This window comes from Oncorhynchus mykiss, chromosome 4 (assembly GCF_057628025.1).
Source record: "Oncorhynchus mykiss isolate SJ-2025 chromosome 4, ASM5762802v1, whole genome shotgun sequence".
In the NCBI taxonomy this organism is placed as follows: Eukaryota; Metazoa; Chordata; class Actinopteri; order Salmoniformes; family Salmonidae; genus Oncorhynchus; species Oncorhynchus mykiss.
Genome location: NC_143025.1, coordinates 58,696,600 through 58,721,738, shown reverse-complemented (window position 1 = coordinate 58,721,738; position 25,139 = coordinate 58,696,600). Strand labels below are relative to the sequence as shown.

The following is a 25,139-nucleotide window of genomic DNA, read 5'->3' as shown; positions in this document are numbered from 1 at the left end:
ATTTCTAACCAAAGCATGCAATGATATACATTTAATGCAAATAGTCTTTAGTCACGTGCAAAAAAAATGGGTTATTTTCTTTTTATTGATAATAAATAGAAAAAGTGTGATGCATTCCTGATGTAACATAACAAAAAGAAACAAATGTGAAACCAATGTAATATGACAGGTGTTCAGTTAGTGGGTGATTTACTGGCCTTTCACATGTAATGCAGCTACCCATACAAAACAAAATGCACTGTCAGACATTTCCTTTCAAACTATAATGGATCGCAAAAGTTGTCATATGCGTCATATGAACAATAGAAAACTGCAGTATCTTTTACCAGTTTTATTAATAAAATATCCTAAAAACAGTAAATTACATCTGACCTTCAACCTTCCCTTTCAGTTCATTCTGAAGAGAGTTTTGGGAAGAGCTCAGATAATATGGTACTTCTGAAATGATTGATCAAGCAACCCAAAAGCTTGGGGTCCATTTCTTTTTAATAATAATTTCCACAGGAAACCATGATAACATTGTGAAATGAATACAAAAATCAACATAATAACCTTTTAAAAAAAGCTCAGTCACACAATAGAAATGTTATTGCACAATAGGACCTCTTGCAGAGTAACAAGCCTCAGTACTACTCCTCTTCAAGTCTATTACATTTCAGACAAGAAACATAAGACATTGATTTTCTGATGCTTTAATAGGAACTAACTTTTTAGATACTTCTGTTGTTTGCAAGTATATCATATATTTATTTTCAGCTAATTAAAAAACAAAAAGGAGAAAAATAAAGAGATGAATCGTGGTTGATTAAATGTAGCTGGGTCGTTAATGGTTGGTAGGTGTCTAAGGCTCTGCCATGGCAGAGCTGTCTGAGTCCTGGGGGGCAGCTGTTGCCTGCTGGGACCTATAGTCTTGCCCCTGGCCCTGGGGGCCAGCGCCGGGCTGGGGGCCCACTGAAGAGTCATGGCCATGTGGGACCTGTGGCTGCACAGGGAAGTCTCTGGGGCCGACATGAGGGTATGGGGCCACCCCAGGGGGCAGGATGGAGTGATCAAGTGGTCCATAGTGCACGTAGGTATGTGGGGGTCCCATGGGTCGGGCCATAGGAGTGCTGCCGGAAACACCTAGGTAGAAGGAAAAATGAACAAACAAATTAAATATAACACTGCAGTACCAACATAACAATAGTATTTCAGTTGTGGTTAGCGATGCGAATAACAAAGACTCAACTTGAGATAAAAGCTGGGGGCCAGAATTCACCACCTACCGAATGGGGGAGGCACCGGTTCATAGTGAGAAGGTGGAGGAAGGTACCGGTTGTGTGGGGAAGGGGGACTGTAAGCACCAGGAGTTGGACGCCGATGTCCGGGTGGTATCAACGGGTGTCCGTTAGGCGGTGGGGGTCCAGGAGGCATCATGCCTGAGTGTCCGTTGTCTGGTCGGTACACGGGAGGCATGAAGGGTGGGGGAGGAGGGATGTGGTGGCGTCCGGGAATGGGACGGTAGCAGAGTCCGGAGGGATGGCTGATGACTGGTCTGAGGGGGCCGGGTCTTGAGTCGGGGGGGGGCCTGATGGGAGAGACCAGCAGGGAGCCAGGACCCTGAGGTCGAGTGTTCTAGAGGAACAACAACAAAAAATATTAAAACAAAGAATAGCAATAGGTCCATTGTACTTGTAGCCCTGCTGCTGGCACCAACAATGAGAGTCCCTTTCATCTGATTCAAACAGTTTCGTTAGGTTAGAACAAAACAAACAATTATGCACTGGTGAGAAAGACAACAATATCCCACAATAATAAGTCAAGTTACACAGTCCCACAAGAATCACACAACCAAGTGCTACACACCGATTCAGAATCAGGACCGTTTCCACAAAGCATTAACCTCAAAACACACACAGCTTTAAATGATAACACATTTGAGATATCCATCATGTAGTTGTGCTGAAGTTATGGCTTTGTAGAACAATGTCACCAATTCATTCAGTGGGGGTCAGAGGGAGGGTGGGTGTTGTAATATAGGGAAAAAATAAAAAGGAGCTTACAGACGGGCCACGGGGAGCGGCAAAGGTCTTCAGACTTCAATGGGACTAGGGCGGCAAAAGGTAAGCAGTTTTGCAATTGTCGCCGTTCGTGGTACTCACTCCAGTGAGCTGCGGCGTTGGCTCTACGCTCAACGTTTCAAAATATGCATGGTTGACCATTGAGCAGAGTCCATCTCGCCAACCAACCAATGTTTTAAAATCACAACCGTCGAGCTGACAACAACCGAGACCGCTGGCATCTACACACAGTAGGCAGAAATGTTCAGTTTACCGCAGCCCGTCTGTAAGCTCCTTAAAACAAGCAACCACGCATGTCAGACTCCAGCCAGCAATGTTAAGTCTGACAACCCTGTGAAGCCACTACCCAGCTGACTGCCACTCCAGCCACTGATCCACGGCTGGGGTAAGCATGCTCACACACACATCCACATCCCTGCCACTGCTGCCTCCAACATAATACTCACTGCCTCTGGGTTCTCTGTGGAGGCCTGGGCCTCAGCCTGTGACTCTAGTGGAGCGGTCTGTTTAGTGCAAACACACCCACATGATGGAGGAACAGGGGGGAGAGATGCCCATAAGACCGTAAGGACTCACGGTGTTTCGTTGAAACTTTCCTTCTCTAGTTCCATGTCACTTTTTCCCTCCTGACATTGTTACGTAATAAGGAAGTAAATAACCTGTGGACATTTTCAGTCAATTTGAGACACTTACCGAGCTGCCCAGATCGCTTGGTGAGGATGTACTTGGGGCCATGGTGTCTGTGGAGGATAAAAAGGGCAGAATGATTAGAGGAGATTTAGGATAAGCGCTCGATTAGGGATAATACCATATCAACCCTCATTGACAAAAAATACAATCCCTACCAGGTCTAGAAGCCACACTGCCACTGTGTTTGTGGTCAGGAGGGTAACGGCCGTGAGGTCGTGGTCCTGTTGGACAATAAATACACGGTGATACATCAACGTAAAATGTCAAATCTTCTAGAATGCTAACCTTGGCTCTCCTGGTTGTCATTAGGCACCTGACTCAAGACCACGTTACTGGTTCATGCTACCATCTATTTATAGCAAAGTCTGGTCTATTTGGTCATGTCATGGTAGGATATTATTCTTCCAGAACTAGAAGTACCAGTACCAGAATATTTGAGATTCTTCAAAGAAGCCACCCTTTGCCTTGATGACAGCTTTGCACACTTTTGGCATTCTCTCAACCAACTTCATGAGGTAGTCACCTGGACTGCATTTCAATTAACAGGTGTGCCTTGTTAAAAGTTCATTTGTGGAATTTCTTTCCTTCTTAATGCATTTGAGCCAATCAGTTGTGTTGTGACAAGGTAAGGGTGTTATAAAGATGGTATTTTACCAAATAGGGCTAAGTCCATATTATGGCAAGACAAGCTCAAATAAGCAAAAAGAAACAGTCCATTACTTTAAGACATGAAGATCAGTCAATCTGGAAAATTTCAAGAACTTTTAAAGTTTCTTTAAGTGCAGTCGCAAAAACCATCAAGCTCTATGATGAAACTGGCTCTCATGAGAAATGCCACAGGAAAGACCAAGAGTTACCTCTGCTGCAGAGGATAAGTTCATTAGAGTTACCAGCCCAAATAAATGCTTCAGAGTTCAAGTAATAGACACATCTCAACATCAACTGTTCAGAGGAGACCACGTGAAGCAGGCCTTCATGGTCGAATTGCTGCAAAGAAACCACTAAAAGGACACCAATAAGAAGAGACTTGCTTGGGCCAATGAACAAGAGCAATGGAGATGAGACTGACAGAAATCTGTCCTTTGGTCTGAAGAGTACAAATGTGAGAGTTTTTGGTTCCAACCTTCGTGTCTTTTTGAGACGCAGAGTAGGTGAACGGATGATCTCCATATGTGTGGTTCCCACCGTGGAGCATGGAGGTGGTGTGGTGTGATAGTGCTTTGCTGGTGACACGGTCTGTGATTTATTTCGAATTCAAGGGACACTTAACCAGCATGGCTACCACAGCAGTGGTACGGCATCCCATCTGGTTTGCGCTTAGTGGGACTATCATTTGTTTTTCAACAGGACAATGACCCAACACACATCCAGGCTGTGTAAGGGCTATTTGACCAAGGAGAGTGATGGAGTGCTGCATCAGATGGCCTGGCCTCCACAATCACCCGACCTCAACCCAATTGAGATGGTTTGGGATGAGTTTGACCCCAGAGTGTAGGAAAAGCAGCCAACAATAGACTGTTGGAAAAGCATTTCAGGTGAAGTTGGTTGAGAGAATGCCAAGAGTGTGCAAAGGTGTCATCAAGTCAAAGGGAGGCTACACTTTTGGTTATTACATGATTCAATGTGTTGTTTCATAGTTTTGATGTCTTCACTATGATTCTACAATGTATAAAATAGTAAAAATAAAAACCCTAGAATGAGTAGGTGTCCAAACTTCTGACTGGTACTGTGTGTATGTGTATATACAGTTAGGTTGGAGTCATTAAAACTCGTTTTTCAACCACTCCACAAATTTCTTGTTTACAAACTATAGTTTTGGCAAGTCGGTTAGGATTAAGTTCATCTCTAGGAGACAGAATGCGTCTCCTTCCTGAGCAGTATAACGGCTGCGTGGTTCGAGTACAGGCTCAAAATGGCCAGCATCGCGGAGTCTCCTCTTCACTGTTGAGACTGGTGTTTTGCGGGTACTATTTAATGAAGTTGCCAGTTCCTCAACGTGTCAGGCGTCTGTTTCTCAAACTAGACACTAATGTACTTGTTCTCTTGCTCAGTTGTGAACCGGGGCCTCCCACTCCTTTCTATTCTGGTTAGAGCCAGTTTGCGCTGTTCTGTGAAGGGAGTAGTACACTGCGTTGTGCAAGATATTCAGTGTCTTGACAATTTCTCACAAGGAATAGCCTTCATTTCTCAGAACAAGAATAGACTGGCGAGATTCAGAAGAAAGTGCTTCGTTTCTGGCCATTTTGAGCCTGTAATCGAACCCACAAATGCTGATGCTCCAGATACTCAACTAGTCTAAAAGGAGGCCAATTGTATTGCTTCCTTAATCAGAACAACAGTTTTCAGCTGTGCTAACATACTTGCAAAGCGGTTTTCTAAAGATCAATTAGCCTTTTAAAATTATACACTTGGATTAGCTAACACAACGTGCCATTGGAACACAGGAGTGATGGTTGCTGATAATGGGCCTCTGTACGCCTATGTAGATATTCCATTAAAAAAAATATAAACTTTCCAGCTACAATAGTCATTTACAACATTAATGTAGACACTGTATTTCTGGTCAATTTGATGTTATTTTAAATGGACAAAAATAAATGCTTTTCTTTCAAAAACAAGGACATTTCTAAGTGACCCCAAACTTTTGAACGGTAGTGTATATTTTAAACATAAAAATGTATGGAATGCAGTAATCCCACAAGGGAAAGCAAAGGCTGAAGCTTTTGTAACCTAACGAGTTCCACACACAACAGCTGAACACAACAAAAACTCCATAATACTGAAAGAGCAAGAGGCATGCAAGAGCGGTTATTCCAAATTGTGAAAGCAAACGGGGGCATAGGAGCATTCTGGGTCGTCTGGACACGCAAACACAGGTGAGAAAGATGGCAGTAGAGGGAGAAAAGATGGCAGTGAAAGAGACAGGAAAGAATGTCTTTGAAAATCAGAGAGGACGTAATCAGAAGACAAACATTAGGAAGAGGAAAAGGTCAGAGGTGGGTACCAGTAAGGAGCAGGATGAGAGCAGTAGGAAGAAAAATAAGTGAATTATTGAAACACCACAGCGGAGGTAAAGACAGGGAAAAGGAAAGGTGAAAAAGAAAGCGGGGAGTCAGGGCATACAAGGGTGAACAAGGGGGGTTTGATTGGCTGAGGGATGGTACTGCTCAGCCAATCAGCAGGGCCAAGGCTGTCCGGGCCGGGGGTTCAGGAGACTCCCGATAGGGCTCGTTCCTTCACCCCACAGGGGGGGCACCCGTGAACTTCTATCATGAGAGGAGGGGGAAGGGGCACCTCCGCTCACAGGTGAGGGCCCGTACTAATCACCTGTTTAGCAAAACCATTTAACAAAACACTGTCAGTCTCTCCACATTGGACCAGCTGCAAGGAATACAAATCAAAACCTCAGGAAAACATGCATTTCAGAGGGTGGAAGTCAAACAGCAGATGGGGTATCAGACAGTCAAAAAGTCCAAGATCTAATTTGAAACGCAGTCACAGCTGATATCCAACCGACAAGACAATAGAAATGTCCAGGAACGTTACAGAACGTTCAGATAGAAATATGATTCTCTGTCCTCAAGAATAGTGTCATATCAGCCCTATTCATTTCATTTCTATCTGCAAGATATGTTCTGACAATTTTGCCTTACTGAATGCAGACGTGCCAGTCGCCAGCACTAAATAACGTGAACTGAGGATTGGTTCTTACCTCGTCGGAGAGGCATGGGAGCCATCCCAAGGGTGGGCTTGAACAGAGGCCTACGGAGCTCATTCAGCTTGCTGGACATGGAAGTCAGTCTAGGGTGAAAAAATGAGACCAGGCATTTAGATTCTCAATACTGTACCTCCAAATCTAGACTAATACAGCTTGCAAAACTGTGACCAAAACACTTGCATTTGTGGCCCTTCGACTTGGCAGTGCAACCTTTGGTTCACAATGCTTCTCTTTTTACTTTACTATTATGACTCATTCAAAAAGTAAATGTGATATTGACCAAAAATTAACCAAATGAAAGGATCTGCCTGTCTCCATTTTGAGTGAGCAATAGGTGAGGTGCGCATTCTAATTAGCACAACCATATGACCGCTGCTTAAAATGCAATTCGGGAAAAAGGCAGTTTGCAAAGCAGCTACTGTTGTTCTAGTTACAGAGAGGAGAGTCACAGCTTTCTGTGAGTATACAATTACATTACTCAGCTCTCAAGATGGAGCTCATGGCACCACTTAACAACCGGAGTAGGCTATGTAGTACATGGTTTTGATGCGCCGGTGGAGTGCACCATTTGCAGTGAATAGGGCTACATCCAGTAGCCTGGACGGGCCTAGTGCTGGAAATCTTTTGTAAGACATTACATTTGCTAATAAATTAGCTATCTAGTAACATTAACATATTTAGAGTTAGCAATCTAGATAAGTGTTTTGAGTTTCCACTTCCTCAGGTGGTGAATAATATAGCCTAGGTCAAGCTGTGTAGGCAGACATATTGGATCATTTTGGATCCTAATTGGACAGGTTTCACATCAAAATACCAATCATGCATTCCCTGGATTTTGTTTTGAATCCTAGAATACCATCTCAGTTCGCTTGTCACTGGAGAAAAAAAATATTCTACTGGCTACTGTTGATAGTGTACAAAAAAGAAAGCTACAAAGACAACTAGCACTTGTCTTGGCTAGCCTACTGTAGACATATTGAACTCTCCTTCAAAAAGCAGTCTGTCTTGATTAAGGGACAACATACTATTTTTAAATGTAAAATAATATTTTACAGGCTTACTTTAGAAAATACATTTCCGCAATTCTAACAAACAGAGCAATGTCTTACATTGCAAAATTATTTCATACAGCTTTTTAATATATCATTAATTAATAACCAAATGTAGCCTATTACTAGCTGAATAGAGAGAGAAAGCATGCATCTCAATGGATTTATAAACTTCCACTGACAAAAAAGTCACATTGCACCCTGAGTAAATCTATCCAAATCAATGTTAGAACTCAAGGGCATGCTAATGTAAAGATGGCTAGTCATTATTAGCCTGGTTCTGTATGGAATGCAGGTACATTATGGGACACAGGTCAGGTCATTATATCCGTGCAGTGGCGAAAAATGTATGTAACCAAATCATGTGCTGGTGCCATCAACTAAATAAGCCTTGAGCCCTGCATTGGTATAGCCCAATTTAGTCTGTTGTATTAGTGTTGCACTCACAAGTTATGAAGGTGAATGTTTTCCTTCTTCTCGTTGAACATAGCTCGCTCTGCGGCACGTGCAATCGCCTAGAGAGAAGGAATAGACATTTAAAATCTCCTGTTTTGGACTAAATTCACCTTACAAATGACTGGCCAAACAGAATACTTAAAAAAAAATGTCCTGATCCTAATGTATGTGCCATCGATGGGGGTTGAGAAATGAGACATGTTGTTTCTTTAACAAATGGACAAAAAAAAAGTTGTATTGTACAAACCCAGTTCTCGTGAGATTTCTGCTCCTGCTTAATGATCTGGGCTTTGTAGGACTTCTCGGTCCGTTTCAGCTTATCCTGGATCTCTTTAACGCGCTGCCTACACACCTTGACCTCCTCCTCTAGGGCCTTGCTGTCCACCTTCGTCAGCCGGTCTTCCTTGTTGGGGCGCTCAAACTCCTCCTTGGTCAGCTTCCTGTAAGGCGACACACAAATTAAATCAAACTCTACTTTAAGTCCATTTGAAAACCTCAAACCTCACAGTAAAAGAATACAGTAAAAGACAATGATTTTTTTTTTTAATGCCGTGGAACCATGGAGAACAAACCCTACTATAGTATTAATGCATGAACTGCACCACTTCTGATTCTACTTACTGCTGCAAAGCGTTCTCCTTCTGCTGGTACATCTCGGTCATGATGTCATTCTTCTGCTGCAGGGTCTTGTACTGCTTCTCCAGGTGGTTCTTGTCACTTTTCACCAACAAGATGTCATGCTCCAGCTTCTGAAATTGCTCTGTGGCGAAAACAAGTTGATAGTGTTGAGAGAGAAAAGGTAGTGATGCATATCAAATTCTAGTTGCTGGGACATACCTTCCAGCTCTTTCCTGGACTTCTCTTCGTTCAGCAGCTTGGTCATGAAGCGATCGCGCTCTTCCTCCACAACAGACAGAGTGGTCTGGACCTGTGGAAAGTTCTGCCAACAGTTAGTGCAAGAGTTGACACACTTCTTGGTTCTGAGCACAAGTTTTACCTGCCTTCAGGTACACAGAAATCTGGGTCTGTTCAAGAAAGAACTCAGTCTTACCCGAGAGACGACCATCATTTGCTTAATGCGGTTTTGGATGATGGTCTGCTTGTCTGAAACAAATAATAGTAAACACAGTGACACGTTTCAGGAAAGTAGGCGTATGTACCGTGTCAATAATTCACAGGAGAGGCATTTGAATGTATAACTATCAAAATGCGTTTTCTTTTTTGCAAAATGCCTTCTGGTATGTGAACTTCCATGTGCCTTAATAACAAACTTGTATACCATCCGTAAATACGAGTAAAAATGGTAAACTACGAGCCGAGTTAGTTTAGCCACAGAAAAAGGAAGGAACCTTCCCTCTAGTCTTGATTGGCTGAGATAATGGATGAGCTGGACGCGCCATGAAACGAGTTCGGATTGGTCTGCCATGTAGCACGCTTTGGTCTATAACATGAGCTTCTCAGTATGTGTAAGTAATCCTTTCTAACGCAGCTTTTTTGAAAAGATGCTCTCCACTTTTAGGAGGACCAAGTTTTGAAATCAGTGGACTGTCCGGTGGAAGCAGAGTATGATAGCTAAGTAGATGGAGAAAATTCTGTGGTTTGATTGCAAATATGCAGAGGCGGGTCGAAAATAGAACATTCTGGAGACAGGTGTTTTATACATCTTCAAATTAAGGGAAACTATTTTCAGATATAAGTTTCTAATTGTCAGAAAGTCGTTTTCTCATTGCAAAATAAAGCATATTGTTAGCTAGCTAACGTTAGCTGGCTGGATCGCCAGCTAATGTTAAGTGATTGATCTGTGTAATAATATTATTCATATCACAGACGCATTTGCATTTCTAGTTATAGCCTAATGTTAGCTAGCTAGGTTAACATTGAACTAGTTGGTTAGTTTTAGCTACCAGGGGATTCATGCAAGGTAGTAACGTTATGAGTTTGGATTATGGTTAATTGTTTAGCTAGCTAAACAAAAAAGTCTCCACTATGCAAGTAACCAGATTTTATTTGATATGTGTGTGATCACCAGAGACGGTAATATGTGAAGAACATGACCTGCATAAAAGTCCAAATTAGGATATAACGTTAGGCCAACGAGACACTGTCCAAGTACTAAAATTCTCCAGTAGAATACCCTGCTTTTACTTCGTCACACTAATATCCGTAAGCTATTTTCTTAATTTGTATATAATGATTTTGTTGTGAGTTTATTTTCCTGTAATAATGAATACTAATTAGCTAAAGTTAAGACTTTGTCAGGTATATGATATGGTCATTATTTGAACTGGCTAGCCAACTAACAAGCTAGAAACAAACCAAACCAATGTTTAGAAATGTTCTTGGTTTGCTAGATTGACATATACAAAATTCCATTTTTAAATGGTTGTGTTTATTGGTGTTAAAATACACCAATTATGCTATTTTGGACCACCAGGCTGCTGATGTCATGCGGCCTGTCGTTTTTGTGATTAGATTTTCTCTTCATAATAGAATGTTCATGTCACCGCGACAACTGTCTACAGACATGTCGATAGACGTAGTGTAAACCAGCCTTTAGTCTTGAAATCTTTGGTTGTTTAGTACACGACCTCACATGTGAATCCTTAAAGAGATGGGTGGGGCTAAGGTTAAAGAGGGTGTGAACAATGCTGAATGGGTATAGACAAAGAAGAGCTCTCCAGTATGAGTTACAAGCTTATTAACTTTCAAAGCAGAATTACTTTCCCCATTGTTCCTCAACTGTAGTGTATGAAATACCATTTTGTTGCTCCAAGTCTCTACCTTAATCCAATGTAAAAAACGATTTAAAATTTTGCTACATAAGACCAAATCACATGACAGTATCCTAATCAGAGAAGGCTGGTGGGAGGAGCTATAGGAGGACCGTCTCACTATAATGGCGTAAACGGAACGGAGTCAAGCACACTGTTTCCATGTTTTTCATTCCATTCCAGCCATTACACGGAGCCCGTCCTCCTATAGCTCCTCCCACCAGCCTCCTCTGATTAGGACACAGTGTCAGGTGACTTACCGTTAAAGGCTTCCCCGTTAGCCACAACTCCACCTTTCAGGTCATCGCAGGCCTCCAGGTCTCCTAGCAGGTCAGACAGAACCTGCCAGAGAGGTTGAGAAGCACCAATTGAGACACTTTTCCCCTGGAATCAGTCAAGAAGTATTTTTTTGGAACATAATAAAGGTGACATGTTTCTTTGTCATCAAGGTGCATTTGAGAAGGTGTGAACAGGAATTGATGTGTGTAACAATATCGTAACGTGTAAAAAACAAACCTCAACGTTGTGGTCCTTTTGAACGAGGGAATCCTCCAGGTCTTTCTGAGACTTGTGGTAGACTTTGATCTGCTCTCTTGTCTCCCTGTGCTTCTCCTCCCACAACTTGGCAGCATGGTGCAGCTGTAACAAGGAAATTAGGTCATAAGGACGGTGCTATGCAGGCCCTGCATGGCCAATGAGTCCTACACAATGTCTTGAGGCTTAAATTGTGAATCGTTGTTCCATATTGGTACTCACCGAGAGGTTCTCCTCCTTCAGGGTGGCAATATCCTTCTCCAGAACCTGGTGCTGGACATTCCGGGCATCTTCACGGAGCTTGACTTCATCCATCAGAATGGTAGACTACAGATTCAATGATAAGGATAATTAAAAGGAAATAAACACTTTACATTTGATTGTTGCAATGTTAATATATTTGACATATTTTCATTGGGCATGTTCACGTATATGACATATACCTTGGAGAGTGCGTCCTGGGTCTTCTTCTTGCTGCGCTTCAACTTCTCAATGGTTTTGTCCATTTCGGACATCTATGGGCAAAGATAATGATAAGCATAATGACAACCATCTTTCTCTGTGCTCATCAACGAGCCATCCTATTTAGGATAGTAGCTGGCTAATAGCAGCTGCCTATGCTATCTACATCACGAAAGCAACTGCTCTCTAGGGTGTCTCTTTCGTTTGCAGGCTGTCACTTTCTCTCTGTGACTGCCCGCACAAGTTCAGGTAGCTGTAATGGATTGTGGTCATTTTAGTCAATTACCACATTTTCTGCACTAAACTATGTTGAATATTTATTTGCCTGTTGAAAACTACAACGTCCCAAAGTTTGTGCTTCATTTGATTTCTCTCTACAGAAACGGCACATTGAGCTCACACAATAAACTTAATGGGATTCAAATAATTGAACCGACATCAGAGAATTGGTTGTTCTGAAACATTTTAATTACAGCCAAATCGCTCAATACTACTCACCATATCGTCATGTTTCGCAGTGTTGGCCCGCTCTTTGTCAAAGGATATGGCGAGTAAGTGATTTTCCTCATCCAGGCGCTCATTTTGTCTCTCCATCTCTTGCACAATATTCTATTGGATAGAAAAATAAAATGCGTAGTCAATTTAAACACTATGGAGAAGAAAACAATTATAATAAAACATTAAATAATTGTCAGCATGACAATGACATGTGATCAAGATAATATTTCTCAGAGACACCTCCAAATCCTGGATCTTCTCCAGAGAGAAAGTGGCAGATTTTTCCGACAGCTTTTGATTTTCTTTAAGTTCTTCGCCCTAAGGGGAACCCAGTAGAAATATACTGTCAAAACATTATGTCCCTTAATTCACATTGAACTCAAAATTCTGGATCTTAGTCAGTGAAAAGTCTCTGCAACTTACCCGTTGCTGCAGTTCAGCGACCTTTTGGAGTATCTCCTTCTTCTCTTGTTCAAGCATTTTCATCCTGTCCACCAGCTCTTTTTCAGTAACTAATAAAATACATGACGAGAATATGAAATCAGACATGGTTTACACGTGACAAGGACAACAGCCTGTAAGCAATATGAATGAGGATTCACTATGCACCCTAAATAGCCAGAGAGAAGAACTTACTTAGATATGACTTGCTTTTGACCTGTGAGGAGGAAAACAAAAAAGTGGCAGCAAACAGCCTCCTCAATGGTAGCATACAATACATCATAGAATAACATAAAGTAATCAGAAATTATGAAAGCGGTAACTGTGCAACAACGACTTACAGATAGAATGCTCCTCCAGAAGAGGAAGCCGATGACCCCGGCACCTGCAGTGACCAGCACGGGTTCACAGAACACGCTGTAGAAGTCTGGACCTGGCTTCCAGTGCTCTGGCAGACTGGTGACCATCTGGGGAGAGACAGGTCCAATCAGTATTACGACAGCACATGTCAGGCTTAGCAAATAAGTTGGGTAATAGTTGGCCTGAGATGACAGATGAAAATAAGTGATGTTAAAAACATTGAACTAAACCATCAGGCATTCCAGTGTTCCATTTACAAGCATGGCTAATGGATATCCCACTGAGCACCCTCTAGGTCAATGCAAAGAGGCATATCTTCAGATCAAATCAAGGTGGGTTTAGAAATAGACATAGACTATAACCTAGTGTTGATCAAAATCAATAGAGAGAAGATTTGCCTTGACCTTATGTAATCAATTGGGATTGGATTGGCCTGGGGTCCTAACACTGTCCATCCATGGTGACCTTTGCACAATACAGAACTTCCATCGCAGTCTCTCAGTGAAATTCAGGGAATAGCTAAATGAATCACCACAGAGTGGATCTAACTAACAAGCCTTAGGCCTATGTGGATTTAGAGTGCAAAAGATTGCATCATGTAGCCTTTCACCCTGTAAAATGGCCAATAAACAAAACAGATAATTACATAACATATCACTAGACATGAGCCATGTGTAGATTTGAATGGCATGTAACCTCAGGTGATAGTTATGTAAGGGGAAGCTGTCAGAGCAAAATTCAACAACTTGAAGGCACCTCTCGATCTGAGACCCAGATACAGGAAGAACAGATACTGCTAGTCTGGAAAGTGAGCCATTTTTTTTAATGAGGAAGAGGACAGGCAACTTCCACTTCGAAAAAAATCTAAACTAAGAGCAATCAAGTGACCCATTCTAGGCTGCAACTATTTGGGAAATGCATTAGGTATTGTTGGACAAAATCATTCCCCAAGACAATGAAGTTGCCAACAAGATTCAGTTTCAAATGTAGCTAGCCAGCCAGCCATATGGCGGCCTAAGACTTGACTTGCCAGCTAGCTACATTGTAGCCAACTACTTGCATATTGAAGTACAAGACAGTACAAGACAGACAGTTGATCAAATTCTGTCATCAGGGGCAAAGTGGGTAATGGGGTTGTTTCTTCCGAATCCATCGCTACTGTACGTTACTTTGACAGCTGAGCTGGCTATCAAGTTAGTTTGGCTTGTGACTTGCAATGCAAGTCGTTTGCGTAAACCCGAAAATCCTAATTTCACCAACTGATCAACGTTGTCAACTACTGGAGAGGATCCTTCATCGTGGTTCTATTTACCCAGGAGAGGACAATATGTACCTATCTTTCTAGCTACTATAACCTAAGCTTGAAGGTTAGCTTGCCAATGCTGGCTCTGCTTCGCCAACAACATGTCTACTAGCCTCCTTTTAGAGTTCTGAACGGGATTACTCTCTACGCAAAGCCTGGTAAAACGAGCGGCGGGATCATTTATATCCCACTCAATAAGCAAAACACCGGCTGTGGACACTTAACTTCAGCCTACACTTCACTAGAACACGTCTACAAAAAAATGGGAAAGGATCACTGAACCTGGGCTGCATTCAGTACGTTTTTACGTTCTGGAACGTTTAATTTAACGGAAACGGTGCTGTACTCAACTACCAGTTGAAAAAAAGGGGAAGGGTTGGGTAACGCTGTCAGCATGGCAAATGCCCCCCCAAATAAAAATAATACATGCATTGTCCCAGCAATAATAAAATAAGTATGAATACTTGAGTCCTAAGCACTACATGCAGGCAATTAGTCAATTACAATGGAAAGGAAAGCCCATTCACAAGAGAGAAATACATGAAGTAACTTACCATAACACCATATATTCCAAGATACTCATAAAACAGGGTGATGAGATGACCAGATAAAATTAGCACTGATACGAATGATGAACCACTCTGCTCATCTTCATGGAAATCAGTGACAGGAGGTGACTCCAGAGAGCCTGGAAATACAGCACAAGCAAATTAGGTTAATGCATACAGTTTACATCTCACCACAATTTCAAAAGTAGGGAAATATAATGAACACCTACCTGAGGGAGGGTGATCCATGTCTACGCTAAGTCCCATGTCCAAGGTATTTTCCAAAATAGTTTGAGGGCCCCTCTGGATTTCTTCTGGAGTTTTAGAGCTTGCCTGATTGTCTTTGTTTCTGTTCAAGTACCCACTATCCTCCTCAATGCCCATATCTGGTATCTTGTGACCATCATAGGCAGGCTTCTCAGGTGCCTTAGTCTCTTCACCCGTCTCTGTCACAGTGAGGTTGTCCTTGTCTATGTCCTCCACAGACTGCGGGAATGTCTTCTCTTCCTCCGCATCATCAGACATATCCACATCTTTTGAAACATTCAGAGAGGTGCAAACAGTGAGTAAATGTTCATGCATTACAATCTAACTGTCATTGTCAGGAAGTGTATTTGTTCTGTCAACAGATTACTATTTACTTTGTTGTACTTCTTGGGCATTTCTTAAATACAGCTTATTCTGCAAACCAAATCTCCAGGCATTATTATCACGTCATTAGCAATGTAATGAGACTTTCCAAATATTTATTTAACAAAAGGTTTTAATCCTCCTATACTCTGACATGAACATAAACTGAAAAAAAAATATATTACCTGTGTCAGGGTGTAGTTGACTGCCCACTGCCATGGGAGCACTGTTTCTGGCCGTTGAGTACTTCTGACTCAGGGTGAACACCAATTCCTGGAAGTCGTCCAAGATGGAAGCTTCCTCAACAAACTCACCAGCCTCCTGCTGCAGGTCAGCGTTCTCCTGGGCATCCAGCATCCTCTCAATCTCATCCAGGATTGGGGTTTCAGAGGCTTCCAAAATGGCTTCCAGCACCTTTTCAATGTCCTTACTGGTGTTTGTCTGGGACAGCCAGGCAGCCTTCAGCTCCAGGTCAGAAAACAGGAACTCCACCCTAAAGAGATTCTGAAGACCTAGAATCTTTTGGAGGCGCTCCATATCCTCCTCCTTGAAGTGGTCTCGCAATAGTGTCAGCCTCAACACATTGTCACTGTATTCCGTCTCCTTGTTTGGAAGGGGATCCAGAACTGTATCTTTAAGTGAGGGTGTGTGGCTTTCAGCATCATTTTCAGTCTCATGCACCTCAGGTTCTATGTCAATAGCCTCGTCGTGTTGGACCACATCCAACACATCACTGGATACAACATCGGTTTGTGTATAATTATTGGGTTGCTCTGACCCAAATTCAGATAGACTTTCTGTGTCATTTTCATCAGTGTGCTCAGTTTTGGATGAAGACAATACCGCATTTTCATCCTCTAGCAACTCTTCCTCAATCTCTTCCCCCACTAGGTGTATTGAATCATCCTCCTCTATGGGGAGTTCAAGATGGCTCTCTTTCACCATTGTGTTTTTACTTGGATCTGGGATCTTCTGGTATGGTTCTCGCAATAGTCTGAAAAGCTCTGTACCACCCTGTTTAAATGTATTCTCTACTTGTGAGAAATCTATTGACTCCTCTTTTTGTATGGGGAGTTCTTCAACAGCTTGTTTCTGCTCTAATTCGTTAATTTTACTATCAAAGTCTGAGAGCATGTCTGTCTGTGAGAGCTGTTTAGGGACTGGGCTGTCATCTACTGTAAGATTCTCTGCTAAAGCCTCAGTGTGTCCTGCCTCATCAGCAGGAGGTGTTGAAGGTTCAATGTCAGCTTCTTCAGATTCATCCTCAAACTGCAACATCTGAGAATCCTCATCAGGTACTTTGACAGCATCCTCACTGAAATTAGAGTCCGCAGGTTGCTCAAAGATTAGCTCAGAGGAAGTAGAACAGCCAAATGACTCCTTGGGTTCTTCAATTTTGGGAGGCTGCTCTGGTGTAGTCTCACTTTCGTCATCCTCCTCATCTTCCTCTGAACTGGCAACATGAGCTATTCTTTCCCCACCACTGACAATGTTAAAAACTGTATCACCAAATGCAGACCACAGGTTATTGTCCTTGGAGTCCTGTTTCTGTGTATGAGGTACCTCTGATAGACTGTCTTCCTCATCTGTATGATCAGATTCCAGAATGTTCTCGTGTTCCAAATTAGAACTTTCTTCAGAAAAAGCCAGCAATGGAGTTTCCCTGAGATGATAATCACTTTCCTCATCCTGCTGATATTCAGTCTTGTCACTTTCCTCATCATTGGAAGTGACAGCATCAAAAGTTATTCCAAGTGTGGTTTTTAACTCCGGAATAGGTCTGCCTTCTGAAAAACCATCAGGTGCATTTTCTAACTCAGGATCATCTTTGGATAGAGGTTCTGAGGGGGTTTCTTTGATCTCACCTTCCTCTGGTTCAACAACACTGTACGGCACAGAGTCCTCTGTCCTCTGCTGATCTTTCTGAAGGTAATCTTTGATCCTCTCAGCTGTGGTCTCAAGTACAGTGTTATATTCCACTCCCTTTGTGTCAAGAGTTTCAGGCTGAGGCAGAGAGGACTCTAAAGCCTCAAAATGTCTCAGATCATCATTATCTAGAACCTCTACAACCTTATCAATGTCCTCAGGAACATCCCTATCAATCTCATCATTTTCTAACAATGTCACTTCAGGTGGAGGCTCATCCACTTCCACCATGGTGCTCTCAGCACTATTGTTTAGGTAAAAAGTCTCTGTGGTTACTTGCAAAGATTCCTCCTCGTCTGTTAACAATAAAGAGGAACCTAACAGTGAATCAATGTCATAACTGTCAAACTTATCGTGTCCAGTGTCAAAGCAAACAAAGTCGGTTTCCTGAAAAGAAAAAGAAAACATTGTTTGAGTCATACTACCTATTTCAGAAAGAAGTTCAGTCATTCCAGATAATGTTTTAAGCGATGATGCATTGGCAGTAGTGAACTAGGCCTACATCTATTTATTGACTTACCTCAGCAGGAATCTCCAATTCTTTTTCAGTGTATATGTGATTCATTACGAGTTGGTCCTTATTGAAGTAACCAAAGCGGTTACCAACCTATTGTAAGAAATGGAAACAAAACAGAGAATGAAACATGTTAACAAAACAGAAAAAGCTTCAACATTCCTTCTAGACTGCAATGTTATCACATAAAGTACCAGTAAGAAAGTTTGGACACACCTATTCATTCAAGAGTTTTTCTTTATTTTCTACATTGTAGAATAATAGTGAAGACATCAAAACTATGAAATAACACATATGGAATAATGTAGTAACCCCCAAAAAGTGTACAAAAAATATCTAAATATATTTGATATTCTTCAAAGTAGCCCAAATCAAATCAAATTTTATTGGTCACATACACTTGTTTAGCAGATGTTATTGCAGGTGTCGCAAAATGCTTGTGGTGTTGTTGAACCAGGAATGCTTTTCCAACAGTCTTGAAGGAGTTCCCACATATGTTGAGCTCTTGTTGGCTGCTTTTCCTTCACTCTGCGGTCCAATTCATCCCAAACCATCTCAAATTGGGTTGAGGTCGGGAGATTGTGGAGGCCAGGTCATCTGATGCAGCACTCCATCACTCAAAAAAAAAAAAAAACACACAAAAAGCCCAAAACAGCCTGGAGGTGTGTTGGGTCATTGTCCTGCTGAGAAACAAATAATAGTCCCACTAAGCACAAACCACATGGGTTGGCGTATCACTGCAGAATGCTGTGGTAGCCATGCCAGTTAAGTGAGCCTTGAATTCTAAATAAATCACAGACAGTGTCACCAGCATAGCACCCCCACACCTCTTCCATGCTTCACGGTGGGAACCACACAAGTCGAGATAATTTGTTCACCTACTCTGCATCTCACAAAGACACGGCAGTTGGAACCAAAACTCTCAAATTTGTACTCATCAGACCAAAGGACAGATTTCCACCAGTCTAAATGTCCATTGCTCATGTGTCTAGGTCCAAGCAAGTCTCTTATTATTATTATTAGGGTCCTTCAGTAGTGGTTTCTTTGCAGCAATTCAACAATGAAGGCCCGATTCACACAGTCTCCTCTGATCAGTTGATGTTGGGCTATGTCTGTTACTTGAACTCTGTGAAGCATTTACTTGGGCTTCAATATGAGGTGCAGTTAACTCTAATGAACTTATCCTCTGCAGCAGAGGTAGCACTGGGTCTTCCTTTCTTGTGGCAGTCCTCATAAGAGCCAGTTTCATCATAGGACTTGATGGTTTTTGCGACTGCACTGTTCTTGCCATAATATGGACTTGGTATTTTACCAAATCTTCTGTATACCACCCGAACCTTGTCACAACACAACTGGCTCAAACGCATTAAGAAGGAAATAAATTCCACAAATAAAATTTTAATAAGGCACACCTGTTAATTGAAATGCATTCCAGGTGACTACCTCATGAAGCTGGTTGACAGAATGCCAAGTGTGTGCAAAGCAGTCATCAAGACATTGGATTCTTTGAAGAATCTAAAATATATTTTGATTTGTTTAACACTTTTTTGGTTGCTACATGATTCCATGTGTTTTCCAAAGTGTTGATGTCTTCACTATTATGCTACAATGTAGAAAATAGTACAAATAAAGTAAAACCATTGAATAAGTAGATGTGTCCAAACGTTTGACAGGTGCTGTAATTAAATATTAACTCATACTTACACTCCCTGCCCATATATTTGTCCTTTGGCTTGAGAGTTTATAGTAGACATATATAGTCTCTCCTTTTTTAAATGGCAGAAACCGACAGTCTGGTCCGGTGAAATCGCTAAAAGCTTTCCCCCGGCACAAGAGCACTGTGGAGAGGAATGATTCAAAGATCAGTTGTTTCACCCCTACCAAAGATTTCAGCCCATTACCTCAGCGTCCACCCTTTGTGCCCCATGCACAATCAGGGCGTGAATAGAATACAAATCACTAAAGTAAGCCTTGTTTTATCTGCTTCTCTTTTTACAGAGCCATAGTATTCAAAAGGAAAGGAAAGCCAAGCATTAAGGGTAATTGTTTTTGTCTTGATAAGGTAGATGTAAAAAGAGAAGAACTTGCAAGCAGAGGGGTGCAATAGCTAGCTTTATAGCTAACCAGGCCTATTACCATCTTGCAATTTGCTTCCTAAGCCAACAGAATTTGATATATTTATGGTCCATTTAGTAAGTAACTATAGAGGTTGATTACAATCAAGCACATCTCTTATTGTGTGTAGCTAGCTAGTGGCAGTCGCCAGATCAACTGGCAAGTTGCAAGTAGCTAGTTAGTCAACTAGTAATCCGGGTCAACAGCATCAATGTAAATATAAGTTTAAACCGTCCCCTCGCACCATACCCGGGCGCGAACCAGGGACCCTCTGCACACATCAACAGTCACCCTCGCATCGTTACCCATCGCTCCACAAACGCCGCGGCCCTTGCAGAGCAAGGGGAACTACTACTTCAATGTTTCAGAGCAAGTGGCGTCACTGATTGAAACGCTATTTAGCGCCCACGCTAACTAAGCTAGCCGTTTCACATCCGTTACATTAGGTTATTATGTATTGGTATTTACAACTTCCCTTTGAAATGACAACACCGGTCAAGCTAGCTAGCTATGGAAAGATGGAAGTATCCTGAAAGTTCGCTTGAGTTCAGCGCCAAGTACTTACTACTGCATTCCTCGTCTGCACAGCTTTTGAAGTCGGAGAATCTCCCTTCGACTGCGGCTTTGGATATGAAATTATGAATACATAAAATAAAAATGTATACGTAAGAAACATTTACAGCCATGTTGGTAATTGGGCTGGCTGGTTCTGCTGGAGCATGAACAGATGAAGCCTACACGTCGGAAAATCCAAGGCTGGAACAATTCGTAGGATGTTGATCGTAGAGGCAAATATCAAAATCTGGGCAGATAATGTCAAAAATAAGAGCAAGGACATGAAACCAGAACGCAGAATAAAAGCTTCTTATTGCGTCACAATACAAGTTCTGATTCGGGTTTATCACGTATTTGTTGGATAGAACTAAACCGTCCACAAGTTTACTGACAAGTGAACGCAAAATCCCATTTGATTTGACGATCTGACTACCGCAGATTTATTATGATACATCAAAAGCACATGTTGATTGTTTTGGTACCCAGTGCCTGAAAAACAGAGAGGATGTGACTCACATTTTCAGGGTGGGCTATAAACTACATTTATATTAACCTGTAAAAGTCAGAATTGATCAAATAAATGTTAATACAAATGCCTAGTTGCTGGACGAAGCTACGGGTTGGCGATCCAGTTGTTTTTGTTTCACCCGTTATCAAAATAGTAGCCACTCCCACCCGACTAGACTACAATCACCCCATTAAACCTGAGGACATAATTTTACTCACATTTGGGAGGACCCTCAATGACCGTAATGATCCAAGCTGCATGTCATTGCCAATGAAATGACAAAAAAAAGCATTGCAACAAATTACAGGCCTATACCAAAGACAATTTATTTAATTACATTTTTTGATTTAACATTTATCTAGGCAAGTCAGTTAAAAAAATAGTTTCTTATTTACAATTACGGCCTACCCCGGATAAACCCGGACAACGCTGGGCCAATTGTGCGCTTCCCTATGGGACTCCCAATCACAGCTGGTTGTGATACAACCTGGAATCAAACCAGGGTCTGTGTAGACAGAAGCTGTTTTTCAGTCTCTCGATCTCAAGGCCATCAGACTGCGAAACATCACTAGCACATCAGAGGCGGCTGCCTATAGACAAAGATTTGGAATCACTGCCAATTTTAGAAATGGATCACTGCCACTTGAATAATGTTTCCGTATCTAGCATTACTCATCTCATCACGAACCAGCTCGAAGTTCGTAACAAAAAGGAGACAAGGTGGAGATAAGGAATAACAAAATATATTTATTAACTGAAGTAAACTAAATACAATTAACAATGGTGAGTGTTTGTGTGCATAAAGGTGATAATGAAGAGTGTTGAAAGGTACCAAAGCAACCAAATGGCCACAAAAATGCCACAACCAAAATCTATAAGTGTGCATGCATGGAGGGTCTCCCCAATGAATGGGGAATTGGTGCATTTATCCGGGGACACACCCGGGCCCAGGTGTGTCCCATGTCGCTGACGACCCTCCCAGCTCAGCCCGCCAACATCCTAATAAGGAAAACAAGAGCAAAGCGAAAGAATACGGCAGACAGAGCAGGAGGGTCGTCACAATATGTAAAAACTGCACTCCACACTATTCTACGGTATCTTAGGTCACTTTTCAATTGTGTTTACATATTGCATCACACCATCTCATATGTATATACTGTATTGTATTCTATAAATCAAATAAAATGTTATTTGTCACATGCGCTGAATACAACAGGTGTAGTAGACCTTACAGTGAAATGCTTACTTACAAGCCCCTAACCAACAATGTAGTTTAAAAAATATGAATAAGAAATAAAAGGAACAAGTAATTAAAGAGCAGCAGTAAAATTACAGTAGTGAGACTATATACAGGGGTACCGGTACTGAGTCAATGTGCGGGGGCACTGGTTAGTCGAGGTAATATGTACATGTAGGTAGAGTTATTAAAGTGACTATGCACAGATAATAACAGAGTAGCAGCGGTGTAAGAGGGGGGTGGGGGTGCAATCCAAAAAGTCTGGGTAGCCATTTGATTAGATGTTCAGAAGTCTTATGGCTTGGGGTTAGAAGCTGTTTAGAAGCCACTTGGACCTAGACTTGGCGCTCCGGTACCGCTTGCCGTGCGGTAGCTGAGAGAACAGTCTATGACTAGGGTGGCTGGAGTCGGACAATTTTTATGGCCTTCCTCTGACACCGCCTGGTATAGAGGTTCCGGATGGCAGAAAGCTTGGCTCCAGTGATGTACTAAGCCGTACGCACTACCCTCTGTAGTGCTTTGCAGTCGGAGGCCGAGCAGTTGCCATACATGGCAGTGATGCAACCAGTCAAGATGCTCTCGATGGTGCAGCTGTAGAACCTTTTGAGGATCTGAGGACCCATGACAAATCTTTTCAGTCCCCTGAGGGGGAATAGGTTATGTTGTGGCCTCTTCATAACTGTCTTGGTGTGCTTGGACCATGTTAGTTGGTTGGTGATGTGGACACCAAGGAACTTGAAGCTCTCAACCTGCTCCACCACTACAGCCCAGTAGATGTTAATTGGGGCGTGCTCAATCCTCTTTTTCCTGTAGTCCACAATCTCCTTTGTCTTGATCACGTTGAGGGAGAGGTTGTTGTCCTGAAACCACACGGCCAGGTCTCTGACCTCCTCCCTATATAGGCTGTCTCGTTGTTGTCGGTGATCAGACCTACCACTGTTGTGTCATCTGCAAACTTAATGATGGTGTTGGAGTCATGCAGTCATGAGTGAACAGGGAGTAGAGGAGGCATCCCTGAGTCGCCTCATCACTGTTGTCGTTGAGACTGGTGTTTTGCGGATACTATTTAATGAAGCTGCCAGGTGAGGACTTGTGAGGCGTCTGTTTCTCTAACTAGACACTAATGTACTTGTCCTCTTGCTCAATTGTGCACTGCAGCCTCCCACTCCTCTTTCTATTCTGGTTAGAGGCAGTTTGGTCTGTTCTGTGAAGGGAGTAGTACACTGTGTTGTACGAAATCTTCAGTTTCTTGACAATTTTCTTGCATGGAATAGCCTTCATTTCTTAGAACAAGAACTGACGAGTCTCAGAAGAAAGCCTTTGTTTCTGGCCATTTTGAGCCTGTAATTGCTGATGCTCAAAAATACTCAACTAGTCTAAAGAAGGCAATTTCTGTTGCTTTCTTAATCAGAATAACAGTTTTCAGCTGTGTTAACATAAATGCAGAAGGGTTTGGTTGCTGATAATGGGCCTCTGTACGCCTATGTAGATATTCTATTAAAAATCTGCCATTTCCAGCTACAATAGTCATTTACAACATTAACAATGTCTACACCCTATTTCTGATCAATTTGATGTTATTTAAAAAAAAAGCCTTTTTTCAAAAACAAGGACCTTTCTAAGTGACCCCAAACTTTTGAACGGTAGAATGTGTGTGTGTGTGTGTGTGTGTGTGTGTATATATATTCCTTACTTAGATTTACATTTATTTTGGGTATATGTTGTGAAACTGTTAGATATGATTTGTTAGATATTACCGCACTGTCGGAGCTAGAAGCACAAGCATTTCACTACACCCACAATAACATCTGCTGAACACTTGTATGTGACCAATACATTTGATTTGATTAGTGATGCAGCTAGTACTGAGATGCAGTGCCTTAGACTGCTGCGCCACTCGGGAGCCCTTTCTGCCTATTCTCAATATCTCAAGTATTGCCTTTATTGGTTAAAATTATGTTTGGTGTTTGGGGTTTCTTGTGCTGTGTGACACGTTCCTCACCATATTTACCTTTCACTGCATTTCTCCTCCCCCCTCTGTGTTTGGTGTTTTTGTATCAATTAGTTCAGTCTGACTGTTGCACTGACTTAAATTTGTGCGGTCATCATCATCTCCTATTTCATTACATATGGGTGACGACCCAACGGATTGGTCAATTCAACCTATTCCTCAATCTGACTAACAAAAATGAGGCTAAACTTGAGGCTGAGGCTGATTAACAAAACCTCTATTCTTGTCCCACATATTCCTAAGATTTTTGACACTATGTTTATTAGTGACAATTGTTTTTCCAATTGGCCTTTGCAAGGTTTTGGCAACTTCCTCACAAAATTGGAAACCACATTTTTCATTATGCTGCATAGTGGAATGTATTGCCATTGAAATATGATGACAATCCCAAAATGCATTTATGTCCCCCCCCACCACAAAATTTGAGTCTTAAGTTTCTGATCATTCACAACATCCGTGCCACCCCCATACAATTTATGCTTCAGATTTGGTGGTTCAACAGCCTTAATTTAATTTATCATCCGTTGTGTAAAATTATTCTGATTTATGCATTTATCAGTACTGTCAATTCCACAGTTAACCCTCATCACCCCAGACAACAGCGTCACTATCAGTACAGTCAACTCCTACTTTAGCACTAGGTCCACCCTTACCAGTTCTTCCACCAACACCAGACCTCTGCAGCGTGCTCCCTTCCCTAATTTATTATATTTTATTCCAGTATATTGTTGTTAAATCATTATTATATAGGTT

At 41.9% G+C, this 25,139-nt stretch overlaps 1 protein-coding gene across 1 annotated transcript; it reads right to left on the bottom strand.

Moving 5' to 3' along the window:
- Positions 1-447: 447 nt before the first annotated feature.
- Positions 448-21,275, bottom strand: LOC110513792 (transport and Golgi organization protein 1 homolog). Its single transcript, XM_090232383.1, has 25 exons — positions 20,641-21,275; positions 19,665-19,798; positions 17,967-18,053; positions 15,706-17,833; positions 15,121-15,423; positions 14,897-15,030; positions 13,021-13,146; positions 12,875-12,896; positions 12,662-12,750; positions 12,479-12,556; positions 12,239-12,349; positions 11,722-11,793; positions 11,501-11,605; positions 11,261-11,383; positions 11,005-11,086; positions 9,025-9,077; positions 8,811-8,901; positions 8,595-8,733; positions 8,221-8,413; positions 7,965-8,032; positions 6,463-6,551; positions 2,906-2,971; positions 2,754-2,800; positions 1,266-1,614; positions 448-1,122 (listed from the first exon to the last, which is right to left on the bottom strand). The coding sequence occupies exons 1-25, from the start codon at positions 20,759-20,761 to the stop codon at positions 842-844; spliced, it is 5,091 nt and encodes a 1,696-aa protein (XP_090088509.1). The 5' UTR covers positions 20,762-21,275; the 3' UTR covers positions 448-841.
- Between the last annotated feature and the right edge of the window lie 3,864 nt (positions 21,276-25,139).